The following is a 16,135-nucleotide window of genomic DNA, read 5'->3' as shown; positions in this document are numbered from 1 at the left end:
CGTCCATCTTCTATAGACGACAGGAAAAGTCGTGTTGTTCTTACCTATTTCCATACATACAATCTCGATCGGATACAAAGACAGGATATAGTACAAAACTTCTTCTGATTGTTATTCCATATCATACCACTTGATTCGCACACTTATCACTCAAAACGTACAATCCACCATGTCCACAACCAACACATTCACGCACACGTCGCTGTACGCCCTCCCCTCCAAATCTGCCCTCCGGGCTGAATTTGTGGGTAAGAAGATCGATCAGCTGAGAACACCTGCGCTGGTAGTAGATAGAAGCAGGTTCAAGAGGAATTGCGAGGAGGTGACTGCTGAAGCTAAGAAGAGGGGAATGCTATTTAGGGCGCATGTCAAGAGTGAGTAACCATCAGATCGCTGTAGCGTGATTGAGACAGAGTTAGAAGGGGAGATAGACAGCTTAAAGATGTAGTGAACGCTAGAGAATGAAGTCGTGTGTATGGACTGTACAGAGGGGTGAGCGAGGGGTGATAAGCGTGTAGACGAGTACCGTCAAACCAACCTAGCTGACATACCATGTATGTGCATCATTGGTCTTGTACAGCACACAAGACAACGGAAGGAACGAGACTCCAGGTACAAGCTGCTGGAGGGGTGAAGGCCACGATCTGCTCGACTATGATTGAACTTTGGAAAATCATTGAAGATGGTTTGGTTGAAGAGGGATTGGTGGATGATGTGAGTGATGCAACTACAATTGGGAAAAAAAAAAAACAATAAACATTGCCATAATCGATATTTGGAACTGACCTTGTCGTCAACCTTGTTCGTGGCAGATCCTCTACTCTATGCCTGTCGGTGAAGACAAAATATCTGATCTGAATCTGGCCCAGGACAAGATCGGTTCCAAGGGAGTCATCCGACTGATGGTAGATCACCCGGAACAAATCAGACTGTTGACTGACTTCAATGAGAAAGAAGGTAGGAAGCAGAAATGGAGTGTCTTTGTGAAAGTAGATGGAGGTGGTAGGTGAGTACTCTTTCTTCTGATGTATCAAAGATATATTACGTATGTATAAGGGACCCATGAGACGAAGAGGGATCAGCTGGTGATTTATGTGTTGGCCGTAGAGGATATGATCATATTTGAATGATCGTGGCTGACTGATTAATCTCGTGATTGCTTTGATGCAATAGACGAGCAGGAGTCCCACCCACAAGTCAACAATTGAAAGATATCATCCAAGCTGTCTTATCATCCGAACAAGTCGAGATATTCGGTTTTTATTCCCGTAAGTAAAATCCACCTCTCATATTCGATTCAAGTTCTAATTTCAAAATTGAAAATCAACGTCTGACCCATCAACTGGGTTTCGCCTTGTAGACTTTGGTCAATCCTACGCCTCTGACACGCTGAAAAAGGGTTCATCCTATTTCGAAGGCGAGATCGACTGTGTCCAGTCAGCGGCGAAGGTAGCGAGGGCATTGGGGTGTAAAGGTGATTGGGTTTTGTCCGTCGGTGCGACTCCCACTGCCCACGCGGCTGTACAGGAGGTTGAGAAGGCTCATAATGGTTTGGAAGGGAGGCTGGAACTGTGAGTGTTCACTGATCCATCTCTTTCCCTCTTTCCCATATTTCTTTCCGAAGGCAATCCTCATATGCACGGAAGGACCATCCATATCAGAAAGATTCATGCTGATAATTCGGACTTTATCCCACAGTCACGCGGGATGTTATTGCATGTGCGATCTGCAACAACACGCTACCTCACTCGTCCCCGACTCTCACCTAGCTCTGACAGTAGTCTCGAAAGTCGTTTCAGTATACCCTCATAGGAAAGAAGCAATGTGCGATTGTGGAGCATTGGGCGTCTCCAAGGATACAGGTCGATATCCAGGTTATGGCCGTCTGGTATCTCCTGAACGAGCGGTCGGTAAATGGGATCTAGGTAGGATATCTCAAGAGCACGGTACACTTGTTCACCGACCGGATTTACCAGAAGGGGAATTTAGGGAAGGTGCAGATGAATTGAAGGTTGGAGAGACAGTCAGGTTGGTTCCTCAACATGCTTGTTTGGTTTGTGCGGGTTATCCATGGATGTACGTGGTGGATGAAGAGCAAGGAAAGGGAGAGGAAGTGGTGGATGTTTGGGTACCTTGGAAAGGATGGTAGATGTTGATGTTTTAGTGATATTCCTGGTATAATTGAACTCATGTACGATCATATGCATCATCATCTAAAATGTGTTGCAGCATCTTCTTAGATCAGCTTGAGTTTACACCGTACTGTTGGTCACCTCTGCATTTACCAGTCCTGATTATCTATATACATTACAACCCGATCGATATAAAACTTATATACAAGATATGCCTAAGAATGACGCTGTGATTCCATTTGTACAACCGAAACACACTATCACAATCCTGATATCCCAATTCTGATAATCCTATGTGGGTATACAGTACAAGCAACGTGTATATGTATGCCAAGAAGATGATAGACCATGAAGAACAATTCCGTGTATGCTATCGGACCTTGCCCTCCTTTCCTTTAGTTAATTTCGCAGTTTACCTACAACTCTCATCCTTCTCATCGTACCTATGGTAAACACTCTACCTCTTCTTCTGACCAATCAACCTACTCAACAAGGCACTATTATGTCTATCAATTTCACCACCCGCCCCACTCAATTTCTCACAGACAATCTCCAGTAAGTCCCTTATGATCTCATCGAGATCACTCATCGATTCCAATTTCCCATGGGTGCTCAGTACACTCTCGAGCCATTGAGTCAACCTACGTTGTCTCTCTTGCTCGTCATGGTTATTATTATTGTTGCCGATGGAAGGGGTTGAAGAGGTGAAAGTGAATGTCGTAGAGGTCGCAGCTGAGGGATAAGTCGAGGTTAATGGAGGGTCTGCTGAGCTCAAAGTAGAAGAAGTCGTGGTGGTATTTGAGGAAGAAGTAGAGGGATGAGAGATGGTCGTTGTATAACCCCATAGCACGAGCTACAGGACGAGATGTCAGTATGATAACCACAAATTGACATAAACATATTACAATTCAGTACACTGTTACTCACTGTCGTATTGAATACCGCCCAGGTAGAGTATAACCCCCATTCACTGAAAAGGGCTTGACGGAGATACCTTATCGATTGCCATACACATGTCCAAGCGTCATCCGTCTTGGCCCATAGTTTCAATCGACGTCTGGCATCAGAGTATTGGCGTGGACCGACTACGTGACGGGCAAGCTTGAACGTCAGCGATCGTCCTTATCTTTCTCAAATAGGTTACATGACCCCGGTTAAATTATGATTGGAAACTTACTCGAAGCACCACAGAAAGTGGTAGCACCAGCAGCGACATGTAACATTGGTCTGAGAGATGTACATGTTCAGTTAGTCGATCGTCACTATCCATATTGATAAGAAGCGATTCCACTCACATATCACTCAACACCGAGATGATACATATGGCGAATGTATCTCGCATATCTCTCGATTCGATAGATGCGCTCATGTGCATGACGGCTGACTCGTATGCTGCTCGGAGTTGGATAACGGCTAGTACGAGTAATACAACTCAGCATCTACCTTCATAGGCTCAGAGCGATGAGAATTACGGTTGAGAGCTCATGAAGGTATACTGAAGGGTAGGTTGTAATGACTAGGGCAATACTCACCATTGAATACAATCGATCTCCAATGTTTCGTCCCCTCCCTAAACCTAATCCCCATGCCACCTCTCGTCCTACAATCCCAGGCAATCGCAATCAACCCAATCAAGACCATCTGACTAGTCAAACTATTATCTAAATCCACTTTAAACAAGAATTTATGTTCTTCCGATAACGCAGACATGATAGCTGAACTGTATCCCTCGGTCACCACATTAACGGTGAACTCGGGATGTAGACCTGGTAGGTAACCTGATTTGGAATGTTTCGGTTTAGTAGTAGGTGTATTATTGGTCACGGTATATTGCCTGATCTTGACCCATTCACTGGCACTGCCTGCCTCCCACTGAGATTTCGGACAAGGTAAGTTGAGATTATGAGCGAAGATTGATAATTGCCGTGAACAATGTTGGTTCCAGAATGCCGAGAGCTGAGTATCGATGAGAAGGACGCAATAAGCTGATCGACGGCGTTCTATAAAAGCAATAGCAGGATGATCAGCTCTTTACACTCTCTACACTAAATCATATATGTCAATGGACAACATATTCTGATGATCGTTTTATGAAAAGTCTATCTCTAATTACAATGACTCACCCTCCTCTTTCGCCCAATTCGTCCAAGCTTCCTCCTGCTGACTCTCCGTCTCAGGTTTACCCAACACACCAATCCCCTTCTTCCTCGAATGAGCAACCATTACAGGCCACATGCACTGAGCGACAAACAGACTCTCGGAATTACCATACCACGTATCGTACACGTGACAGAGGGTGAACGATTGGAGAGTGGAGATGGGCATTTCTAATCCGCATTCTTGGAATAACATCGATCTGATCTTTGATACTAATCGACTGAAATCTTTCTTTTGGCCAATATCCAAGGTAGGGAGGGAATGTACGCTGCCTACGATGATCATGAGGACGATCAATTCCGATGGAGCGGTGGAATGGTCGAAGGTTGGTCGGTGGATGAATGGGAATGTAGGAGCGGTTTTAGTCCAGTATAATTCGAGTGATTGTGACATAAATGATAAGGAGATGTCGAGTTCCTACATGGGTCATCAAGATCAAGAAACAGTCAGGAACCGATTTTAATATCAGTGTGAAAAGGTAATCGAACGACAAGATGATGGACGGTGCAGAGTTGTACTTCAGGATATCATTAGAGTGGTACTCACGGGAAAAGACATCTGTAATCTGCTCAGCAAAGTTTCCATCACCGTCTCATCCTCCTTGATACCATTATCTTGTCCATAAGGTGTCGATTTTAGTTGAGGGTGCGGCTGAAATAATATCTGATCTCTTTCGGAGGACGACTGTAATTGTATTTTCGTCTGGGTCAATAATGGAGGTAGGATCTGTTGGGTAGTCGGGGTGGGTAGAGGTTGAGGTTGAAAGAAGGTATTCGTCGTCTGTGGTTGTGGTTGTTCTGGTTGTTGCGAATTATAAGGATTCGTAGAGTTTGAATAATCAAAGTTGATATTAGGTATAATCGGTTCATTGAAAGGCGGTAAGAGACTCTCATGTAACAATGCTTCCCATTGTTCTGGTGCCCATAAACCAAAACCAAATCCGAATTCCGGTACTTGATTGGAAGTGGTGGTAATCACATCATTTCCCGTATTATTCATATATCCAGAATGATTCGTCGTGGTCCCCGTCAGAGAACTATAGGGAGAAGTAGATGATGGATTTAAAGTAGAGGATATCGCGTTGATCCCACCACTGGTGCTGTCGGATGTGGTTTGACCCATTGAGGATATGGTAGATGCTGAATGAGGGAAAGTAGTCGACAGAGCTGATAATGGCGGTTCAGTCTTCATCTCTCCATTATCAATACCATCACCATCTTCGTCAATCTCTGATTTTCCCTCATCTACACCATCCGAACGTGGATTTGACATTCTATTATACATTGTGAGATTCTCTTCACTCCTCTTGCGTTTGTGTGCCGGGGGTTGATACGGTTCATCACCACAAATATTCCTTTTTTCATGTCGTTGGAGAAGATCTAGGCGTTTGAATGGTCGAGTACATCGAGGACAGTTGAACGTGTCTGTCGAATCTGATTTAGGTGGAACCAGAAGATTCTCGTCAGCTATTGTGTTGCATCCAGATCTATGCATCACCAATCACCAGTGATAGATCGCAAGAGAGAGTATACTCACGATTAGCAGCATGTCGAAATAGATGATCCTACATGATATCACGATATCAACGACGATCAGTTGTTTGCACTTGATAGCGGCAAAAGATAAACTGATGAACCAAGTGGGGGGGTTCAAGTGGAAGTGGGGAAAGAATGACCCCCAAGTTACTCACCTTCCTGGTGAACGTCTTTGAACATCCTTGATATGTACATCTAAAGCATGAAGGACCTGGTTCCATCTCTTGAACAACTGTTGCTCTTGCTCTGAGACGGCGTATGGAGAGATGTAAGTGGGATGGGAAAAGAAAGGATGTACTGTAACTGTATGAGAGATATCCAAAGTGGGGGAAGAACGAGGTTCAGGTAAGTTTATGGTTATTCATGTTATATAAATAAACAAAAAGGTTCCGTGCGTACTTACCTGTGGTACCCAGGTATGACTAAGACGGGTGGTTACCGTACATCTGGTCATGCATCTGGTCACAGGAGTATGGTAACATTCACATGCATATATGCATATATGTATGCATTTTGAGTAAGCCAATCCCGTCATCCCATCCCATCGTTTGATCTGATCTTGTGTACTGCTACTGTCTGATCGCAATCAAGAAGCATACAAATACAATAAAGCTTCGTCATCATCATATCATTATATCACGCCCTAAACCAGCAAGTGGCCACGACCACCAGGGGCAGTATGTGCACGAAGGGCGTGGGATGTATCTGTGCTCGATGATCTGTGATCTGTGATCTGTGCTCTGTGTTTTGTCCGTAGGATTGTCCGTGTCGCACACAACTTGGCGACACACTAACACACATAACTCCTCCACCCATGATCAGAACATGCGGCAATCGTGCGATTAGTTCGACACAAGCCCAGAATTAGGGTTCTCGACTTCGAGGTGATGCTGACGACGAGGAGAATCTAAGAGTTGGCCACTCGAACTTTTGATCCGTTGGCGTTATTATAGTTGAGGGTAGTGTACTAGCGACTTGCCGTTGTCAAGATCCTTCTAGGATCATTGATCAAGTTCGAAAAGGCTCAGGATCGAAAGGGTTATTTCTCGCTTAGATTTCTAGGTACCAAGAAAGATACGCTTGAACAGAGATTGATTGAAAGAATGGATTGCATGTCTCTTCCAGGGATCATGATTTGAGGAAAACCATATATTGTCATATGAGAGACTAATCGAGGGTGACCATGCCAGTGGATGGTCAGCTCAATCAACACGACACCTCCTTAACTACATAGCGACCTGACGAGAGACTCACAGATGGTATCCGATGGTGGTTCGCTTAAGAAGGAGGAAGGAATGGTTGAATGAGTTTCGTTTCCGCAAGGATGATCCTATAATAACATCTCACTCAAATCCGTTCACTCTCACCCGGATTTCGTTCTATGTCCACTTCTACAATGAGATGCAGGTCCATGTCGAACAGGATATACTCGAACGACAAGCCTTTGAGCTGTATCGAGAAATCAAGTGAATCACTATACCAGCTGAGCTATCTGCCAACACTCACTTCCATCCAGGATCTTCCCATGAACTATCTCAACACCAAAGACATCAGCGCAATTCTTTATCCTCCCTCTCTCCTTTTCTCATATCGAGTTCGAGGAAATCTAATTCTACTTACGAAAACTCCATACTTCCCAGCCTTGGAACCTCAACATCCTCACCCACGCTACACCTTTACTATCCAATCTCAATTCCTGTACCGGTCCAACGGTAGACTGGATCATATCTCTGATTTGGTTCGGGGTGATATCTCTTGGAAATATGCCTACGGATATCTCCCTAGATGGGATATTAAAGTTTGGTGCGGTCGGTACGAGAGGTTGATAAGCGAAGGAAGGGAATGATGGATCCGATGATTTGGATTTGATCTACAGTATCATGGCATCACGTCAGCTCAAGAACAGCGCGAAGGATAGGGAAGGATCAGAAGGTATATACGTACATCGGTGAAGCTGAGAGTGGTCAAAGTCGATTTGACAGGACTGGTTGAGAAAGAACCAGCAGCTGAAGATCGCCTGGGTTGAGTAGGAGGCGGAGCCGGAGATGAATTGGTGGGTCGTTTGTATGGGTTGTGTCGATTAGAGGTTCTTTTCTCTGCTCGCTTCTTGGCGATTATCTGAGTGAGGTGGATGGGGATAGTCAGCTTGATTTTGAAGGAGAAGTAATAGCTCACCTCGTCAAGTGATAGGTCGATATCCATTGGTTGGTTCATGATGTTCGTGGGTATGGTATGATGATTGACGGTAAGAAGAAAGAAGAGATAGAAGAAGGAAATAGAATGGGATGGTGAGATCAGTGATCGTTTACCTTGTTTCGATTCACATATATGAGTGGTGGGTGTCAGTGTGTCTGTGCGTCAGTGCCAGTATCAACGGTCAGTATACATGTTCAGCAGAAGAGTGATGACAGCGGATACGCGATGACAATAGACATATATATATATACATATATATGTTGGTATGCATATGATTATCATTCTCATTTCTGTTCTGGTTATTTATCCTCTATACTTACCAATCTGAAGAGCGTACTCCACACCACTCTTATTTCAATTGATCCTTATCTACCAACCCACTATCCAACAATCCATCTAACCACTCACCCACCAACGCCACTTCCTCATGTCTCCACACACCTTTCTCAACAGCCGGATGGAGACTGGAAGAAGTATACCATCCAAACAAGCAGAAATCGGCGTGGGAAGGTTCACTACCACCCAATAACCATAATGGTTCATTTTTCGATTTCTTCACTTTTAACAGATCGTTCACCACGCTCAACCTATTTCTAGCGAGAGAAAGTTGTTTTTCTAATTCCTCCGGATCTTGGAATTTGTCAACGAGCGAGGAATATTTCTTGATGTCCCCTTGGAATTTGGATTTGATGAAATATGATTTGGAAGAGGGGTCGAAATGGGATGTTATCTGCAGTGTAATTTTGAGTAAGTAGATGAATCAGTATTGACTGATCAGGGTTGGAGGTAGTAGAAAGGTAAAAGGTAACGGATATAGGAGCTAACAAAATATTGAGAAAACTCCAACTCACAGCAACTCCAACCAAAGGTCTCAACTCATTCGCAAACGTGGTATTACTCCAGATCTCTATAAACTTTGCAAAATTCTTCCCAGCTTCAGTTCCTCCAAATAATGATCTTTCAGCTGTACCATGTTCCGCTTCAAGCTATTTAATTGGCGAATGAAATCAAAACCAATCAGTTCACTACTTTTACGCAATTTGGAGTCCAACATATAGGGAGGATGGGTGGAAAGAGCAAAAGACGTTTGTCATCAAATATCAATCTAGTAGTCGTGCATATATGATCTCATTATAGACAGTATCACACTCACATATTCTGCGATCTTCCATGAATCTGTGGTAAACTCTCCATCCACCTCTATGGTCGGTACAGTGACAGCGGGGTTCTTGGTCAATTCAGATAATTCTCCTCTGATCTGAGGGAAAGTTTTGCCCGAATTGGTCACTTCCTGTTTGAAGAAGCTAAGTGTGGAAGTGGACCGAAAAAAGGCAGTTGATAAATATGTATATACATCCCATATAACATAGAACATGAAGAGACGATTGAAGACTTACGCCAAATCCAATTTGGTTTTCCAAACGTGCGGTGAGATCACCCTTCCGTCAGGGTTGGATGCGTCTCCTACAAGTTGGTATAGGGTGTATTTGGGCATGCTTATATCTGTCTGCTATTACTCAAATTTCAGATGACAAGGAGATATAGATGGTAGGAAGAGATGAACAAATGCATGTGTCATTTACTTCTTGGATACCGCTAGTTGTTAGAGTGATGGGATGATGAGCTTGGTTAGTTGATTATTGATGAGGTGATTTCGAGTGCTTGATTATTGGGATTGGTCGCCCTCCGGTGATCCGACCAAGAGATTCTTCGGAGATCGCCGAATGGCATATACTTGTGTCTGGATTAGGGAGAACGATATAGAGCACAGTGACGGATTGAAAGCATTGGCAAGCTGTGCGTTTCTCCTTACCTGTGAGGGTTATATCTCTTATATAGCTTGATACGACTAGTACCATGGAAGACATGACAACCCAGGATACCGTTTTATCTCGTTTCAATCACTTTGGTGATCGCCCGTTGTCAAGTGACAGATGAAAAGGTGATCCAAGCGACCAACACGGTTTCAAGTTCTCACACTCATATACAGCAGTAACGCATTCACATCAAAATGTTACATCAGATACCGTGAGGATGCAAGACAAGGAAGGGATAGGTACTGCCTCCCTTCCTCCTTCCTTGGCAAAGGGCTGGAAGGTCGGGAAGGGTGAGATTGTTTCCTTGACGATCCCGTATTCATCGCATCGTGCTGGAATGGTATGATCATGTGTGTATGAGGCCTTTCGATCTGTGAGAGATAGCCTGTTGTTCAACAGTTACCACTCCTTAAACTAGAGTAGACACTGGATTAGCTACATACACATTTTTCGTTACCTGCTAAGCTCAAATCAAACGACTCACATTCCACCAGCTTCGCCATGTCACTCAAAGCAGAGCTCACTACCTGGTCTAAAGCAATCTCATCGTACGAAGCAGGCGATTATGAAGAGGCGATCTCAGAGTTCAGCAAGATATCAGATACGTCCAAGATCTGCTGGAACATTGGGATCATCCTGGCCACACTGGGTAAACACCAAGACGCGGTTGAAGAATTCGGAAGAGCAGTGGAGTTGGATTGTTACTTTGCTATTGGATATCAGCAGAAGGGAGTCGGCAATTTTGTGAGTGGGCTTGAAGCGATAGACTCCGTGAAAAATGGGCTGGAGATATGGACGATGGTATGATGGGTCGAAGTTACACCATATGGTCGTCGATATCGTGTTGCGGATGATTGACTGATATACGCCTTCAAATGCAGATGCTGGGTAATTATCAAGATGCGTTGAAAGATTTTGAAGACGCTCTTTTGTATTTGAGGGGTAATCAGACCATGTGAGTGTTTCTTGAGATACAGTATATCCCTTGGACTCCTGCTTCCTGTTCTCTGGCTTTTAAAGATAGCTGCTATCAAACGGAATGAATGTTGACTTATGTTTCATCATCATAGTAACTACGAACAACTCGGTCTCGATTTTCGCTTATACTCCTGCGAAGTTCTCTTCAATTGCGGATTATCCAAAATATACTTGGGTCAGATGGAAAGTGGTTTATCCGATTTACGAGATGCTCAAAGTCAGAAGATGATCAAGGAACATGATGTGATTGATGATGCTATCAGAGACGGAGGAAGGGATTACAATGTGTTTTCTGTACCAGTGAGTGACTTTTTCATGGCTGTCGACCCATCTTGGAGTCTGCGATCTGATAGCAGAGACTGAACCGTCTGCTGACCTTTGTCATATTGTAGGTCGGTGTACTGTTCAAGCCTTCGCAAAAGAAGTTAAAGAATCTAGCTAGTCGAGATTACATGGGCAAAGCTGTGAGTGCTGGTAACAAAATGATGGACCGATTTTATCAAGTAGCTTATCTATCCTTGCTTCTTGCTGACATTCCCTCCCATTCCCCAACTGCAGATCCTCGTCGCAGCTACCGACGTCAATGACGCCTATACCACCTTCACTGGTATAACACGTCTTCAGCGTGGGCAAACTCCCTCCGGTGCCCCTTTGGATGCTTCACACCCTCTGGGCCGGTCTGCGTCTGTCTCAGCGATCCCGCAAGATACCGGTACGACCCGAATGACAAGGAGCAACACCGTTGGAATCAGTCCCAATTCGTTCCCTCGTTCGGCAGACCCAACTTTGAATCGACATTCAAGGAGTAATACGATGGACAACGAACTTCCTTTGGCTACCCCCGCATTAAACAGATCAATCACTAGTGCTACCAGACCAGCAGTAAAAATCACCACCGAGTTCACACAAAGGGGAAAACAACCTTTATCTGCACCTGAACGTCAATTGTCGAATGGCTTCGATACGAATCTTGCAATGTTGCCTAAATCATCTACCGCCGGACCAGGAGAACCACCATTGAGATTGGGTGGAGGTGAATCGCCTTACCTCCAAACGCCTCAACTCAACCCCAGATCGAATATCAAGTCTTCAGCGGTCACTGAGCTTTACGATGAATATTATCAATCTATCCAAGAATCGCCCGAGGAAGACGGTATAATCATTCCGGACAATCTTCATCCTATTGGAGGTGCGAAGAGGATCGAAGCTTGGTCAAACAAAACTCCTCTGGGTGCTAGTCCCAGTATCGCTCTGTCCAGAAAAGGAAGTGCAACTGCTTCTACGACGATAGGACAAAATATGATGAATGATCAGAAAAGATTACAACCTCAGACTCAACTACCACCAATTTCATTTGGTAGTAGGTCGCCTGGTGGGGGTGGTGGGGGTATACCCCTGACGAGGACGTTGTCGGCTGCTACGAGTAATAGAGAATCGAACTATGAGGTAGGCAGTGAGAATGGTAGTTTCTACGATATGGTGAAGATACGGGTCAAGGTGGGTTGAAACATCCTCCTGCCCTTGAGATAATCAGATCACTACCTGATGTACATACCTTAAGAGACTGATATACTGATGCTTGTTCTAATTATTGGTTTATATAGGTAAACTACGGTGCCCATAAACGAGGGATGTCCATTCTTCCTTCTCACACATATGAGATATTCATTAATTTGCTCAAAGACAAGTTCCCTGAATTGGCAGATCAGCCGCTTCATGTAAAGTTCAAAGATGAAGATGGAGATATACTGTCGATGAGGGACGAAGGTGACTTCGAAGCTGCCGTGGACGTAGCGAGGATATTGGGAGAAGGGAATGGAAGAGGAGAAGGGAGGTTGGAAATTTGGGTTGACTAGATGACTTCATCAGTGTCCGTGATTTGTGTGCTTGTATGTATATATCCAGTTGGCTTGATAGTGTACATTTTTGGATACCCATTCTTGAGTGTAGTCCTCTGTGACTTGTACTGTTTAATATGGAATATTGGTATGGACATGACCGCTTGGTAACAATTGGTTCCGCGTTTTGATTTGCTTGATGTATTTAGCGTTATCGGGATTGGGCCATCCTTTCCGTTATCAGCTGCGTGTTTACATCATTTGATCCTTGCATGCTCACTGAATTTTACGAATCTGGCCGGGAATTGTACTTGAAAGTAGATAGATCGCCTCGATGCTGGACATGCCGATATGAGTGACAAGAGTCTAGGAGAGTCATCAAGCGGGGCGCAAGGAAGAACGAGCGGAACACCCTCTTTCGTAGGTCCCATTCGAATGGGGCAAAGGGAAGTGAAGAGGTAAGCTGGTTTGGTTAGCAGCGCTGAGGAGCCGAAGGGTTGAACTGACGGGATTATATCGTCATAGCTGCAACTACTGCTACAAGCGTAAAGTGAGTGCTATAAGTCGAAACAAACAGGCGGAGGGCCGAAATCTGATAGCCCAAGATATAGGTAAAATGCGATAAGGTGTTCCCATGTAGTAGATGCATATCTCGTGGACTGGGTGATCTATGTGAACAACAGTGAGTGATTATCTGTCATGGAATACAGGTAGAGCGAGCACCGACTTAGGCTTATTGTTTTGATTGGTCCGACTTGGTGTAGAAGCGTCATGGTGAATGGGAAAATCACCGGTGGTGGACGTCTTCCTTCTCAAAAAGTACCTACGCTCGCTCAGATGGTGGAGGAGAATAAAGCTTTACATCGAAAGATCAATGCTCAAGAGAAGACGATTCAGAACCTCATGAAGAAGTTCGAGAATGAGCAAGACCAAGACCGAGATAATGATGATGATGAAGTTGAAGGGATTGAGGGACGGAGTGGTTCTACCGAATCGCAACATCAAAGAGATATCGGCGATACTTCATCAAGATACGCCAGTCTGGATAAGGAGAGGGACATGGGACGAGCAAGTGCTGGAACAATGGAGTATGATGGAGAGCCAGAACAGGAAGAAATGGTTAGAATGGATTATCTAAAGCACCTAAGTCAGATTTATGGCATCGAGTCAAAGAGATATAAAGAGAATGAGAATGTACCACAAGTGAGTCTTAGACTGTTCATGGGTGTTTCTATCTTTCATCGAACTTCGTTCGCGCAAACGACTGAATCGCTGATATCACATAGCCATATTCATCTTTCACGAATAACGGAATCCAATCCCTTGAGGCCCTACTCAGTACAGTCCCAATCGCGCAAAGCAGCCAACTCGTCAGATATCATTGTCAGACGTTACATTGGATACATACCGTATTCCACGAGCCCACTTTTCTCAGAGAACATGATGAATGGATTGATTCATTTAATATGGGCAGACCGATAGTGAAGTCGTATGATTACTATGCTTTATGTGAGTGATTTATGCCCAGATCGAATCCCAACATCTGGGAGACTCTGACTATGTTTATGTGTTCTTTGATGCGAGACTGATGATATAACAATAGACTATGCGATAATAGCATGCAGTCTTTACTTCATGGATGAATCTTCAGCTATGCTGATAGGCTTCAATCAAGGTAAATAGATATCGCATGTTAGCTTAGCGACATCATTCTTGCGCGATGAGCTAATTGAGTTTTCGTACCTATCAATATAGAGTCCGTTGCGGTTCTTCCCCGATTCTGGTTTGATACATCTGTCAACTGCCTGCAATGGGGCAATTTCATGCTCAACCCTACGATGCCAAACTTACAGACGATTTGTATACTGCCGATGATAGCACATGCTTTCGAGTGAGTCTTCTTGATCGTTTACACCTTACACAAGCTCTCAGACTAGACGATTTACTTCCCTCGAGCGTGCTCAGCCCAACATTACACAGGGACCTCAAAATAACTGACGTCACTCCCTTGGCTCGTAGCGCTTCGAAATACCTCGGATCACTCATGCACTGCGCCTTAGGATCTGCTCGGGATTTCGATTTTCACCTGGCTACTTCAGCTACAAATCCCGAGAGATTCGGTGGTAATATTCAGACCGAGTTAGTTAGGCGGATATGGTGGTGTTTGGCCATTACTGATAGGTGAATCAATGTTTATTTCTAGCATAAGTACGACACGGCGCTGATCACCAACAATGATCTTTAGTTTACGTCCCGAAGCCCATCACCCATTCCACCTATGTCTACCAAGTAGGTCATTCCCTGCTTCTGCCATCTGGGACATCTTTGAAGCTTATGCGTCATCACAGCCGCTCGCACTTCTCCACCGGCTAATGTTGATGACTACGATCTCGATGACCACAAACCAGTAATATCGCGACCTTTGAGTCAGACTACCCGTGTTACTCAGTACGTTTTACATCTGCGCATTCCTTGATGATAAGCTAATATGGCTTCTTCATCTCACCATCAGTCTCATCGCGATGGAACGACTAGCTGCCCTGTTCCGAGACTTCAATCAATCTTTCAGTACCAAAACCACCATAAATGCAAGGTTCAAGTGTGTCCAAGACCACGATGCAAGATTGCAGCGATTGTTAGACGACATACCGGATTTGAAACCGAGGGAAGACGAAACGTACTTCCCAATCAACGGCTCTCAGAATTTCGACTACAGACCTTGGTCACGGTACCTCTGGTTGACTGCTCTACCTCCACACCGGATCATGCTTTACCGCTGGTTTTTGGGTAAGAGCTACACGGATAAAAGGTGGGCAAGGGCGAGAGAGGTGCGTATCCCGTCTGGTTGAACCGTGAAAATGCAAGTGACCAGCTGATCGAACCACGTAGGTATGTTTGGAAGCTGCCAGAGCTACATTATCGGCACGTAAGAAGCCCGTCCCGATTTTGTTCCAGAAGAACTGGTAGGTGGCGTCGGTCCTGATAACTTTCCTTCTGTTTAATGCTGACACTACTTTAGGCATGTATCATCTTACACCGTCATCGCAGGTATGATATTAGCCCTGGAGTTGACCAACGGCGGTCATGATGCCAATGAGCGCGATCATCTCAAAATGGAAGTTCTCGAAGTCATCAACTTCTTCCGATCTTTGACCGACAAGAATGCCATTGTCAACAGAGGTATCACCTTACTAGAGAACATGGTCTCTGAAGCTGAGTCAAGATCACGAAATGCAGCTATGGAAGTGAATGGTTTAAGTATGACTAATCAAGATGGAACGATCGATCAACAACCTTTCGATTTCAGTCTGGATGGGTTCTTCTTACAGGGGATGATGAATAATCTGGATGCGGATCTCCTGAATATCTTCTTTCAATCGGATATGAATTCTTCATAATTCAGTTGTATCTGTGTGAGAATGTACTGTACTGTATGCGTTGTATTCTCATTCACAATGTGGAAAAAAATTATATACATGCAT

The 16,135-nt window shown here is 44.4% G+C and overlaps 6 protein-coding genes across 6 annotated transcripts; 3 read left to right on the top strand and 3 right to left on the bottom strand.

Annotated features, from left to right (window-relative positions):
- Positions 1-169: 169 nt before the first annotated feature.
- V865_001220 (uncharacterized protein) lies at positions 170-2,149 on the top strand (the record flags this gene model as incomplete). Its single annotated transcript, XM_066225043.1, has 6 exons — positions 170-374; positions 581-714; positions 813-1,006; positions 1,174-1,268; positions 1,361-1,571; positions 1,699-2,149. 6 exons carry the CDS (start codon positions 170-172, stop codon positions 2,147-2,149), a joined length of 1,290 nt encoding a protein of 429 aa, XP_066081140.1.
- A 440-nt stretch (positions 2,150-2,589) lies between these two features.
- On the bottom strand, positions 2,590-6,045 carry V865_001219 (uncharacterized protein; the record flags this gene model as incomplete). Its single annotated transcript, XM_066225042.1, has 9 exons — positions 2,590-2,985; positions 3,060-3,217; positions 3,310-3,359; positions 3,428-3,545; positions 3,665-4,132; positions 4,256-4,706; positions 4,836-5,722; positions 5,826-5,853; positions 5,980-6,045. The coding sequence occupies 9 exons, from the start codon at positions 6,043-6,045 to the stop codon at positions 2,590-2,592; spliced, it is 2,622 nt and encodes an 873-aa protein (XP_066081139.1).
- Positions 6,046-7,187: 1,142 nt separating this feature from the next.
- Positions 7,188-8,038, bottom strand: V865_001218 (uncharacterized protein; the record flags this gene model as incomplete). Its single annotated transcript, XM_066225041.1, has 5 exons — positions 7,188-7,273; positions 7,331-7,354; positions 7,445-7,694; positions 7,769-7,942; positions 8,000-8,038. 5 exons carry the CDS (start codon positions 8,036-8,038, stop codon positions 7,188-7,190), a joined length of 573 nt encoding a protein of 190 aa, XP_066081138.1.
- Positions 8,039-8,369: 331 nt separating this feature from the next.
- Positions 8,370-9,515, bottom strand: V865_001217 (uncharacterized protein; the record flags this gene model as incomplete). Its single annotated transcript, XM_066225040.1, has 4 exons — positions 8,370-8,750; positions 8,872-9,006; positions 9,174-9,324; positions 9,418-9,515. The coding sequence occupies 4 exons, from the start codon at positions 9,513-9,515 to the stop codon at positions 8,370-8,372; spliced, it is 765 nt and encodes a 254-aa protein (XP_066081137.1).
- An 823-nt stretch (positions 9,516-10,338) lies between these two features.
- Positions 10,339-12,671, top strand: V865_001216 (uncharacterized protein; the record flags this gene model as incomplete). Its single annotated transcript, XM_066225039.1, has 6 exons — positions 10,339-10,581; positions 10,719-10,792; positions 10,908-11,115; positions 11,208-11,279; positions 11,374-12,312; positions 12,420-12,671. 6 exons carry the CDS (start codon positions 10,339-10,341, stop codon positions 12,669-12,671), a joined length of 1,788 nt encoding a protein of 595 aa, XP_066081136.1.
- Positions 12,672-13,004: 333 nt separating this feature from the next.
- V865_001215 (uncharacterized protein) lies at positions 13,005-16,051 on the top strand (the record flags this gene model as incomplete). Its single annotated transcript, XM_066225038.1, has 13 exons — positions 13,005-13,111; positions 13,179-13,203; positions 13,265-13,335; positions 13,418-13,856; positions 13,940-14,162; positions 14,257-14,328; positions 14,409-14,544; positions 14,673-14,834; positions 14,899-14,942; positions 15,002-15,101; positions 15,166-15,481; positions 15,543-15,616; positions 15,673-16,051. The coding sequence occupies 13 exons, from the start codon at positions 13,005-13,007 to the stop codon at positions 16,049-16,051; spliced, it is 2,148 nt and encodes a 715-aa protein (XP_066081135.1).
- Positions 16,052-16,135: the final 84 nt, after the last annotated feature.

The sequence above is a fragment of the Kwoniella europaea genome, chromosome 1 (assembly GCF_036810445.1).
Source record: "Kwoniella europaea PYCC6329 chromosome 1, complete sequence".
Lineage (NCBI taxonomy): Eukaryota > Fungi > Basidiomycota > Tremellomycetes > Tremellales > Cryptococcaceae > Kwoniella > Kwoniella europaea.
This window is presented reverse-complemented; position numbering and strand designations above follow the sequence as displayed.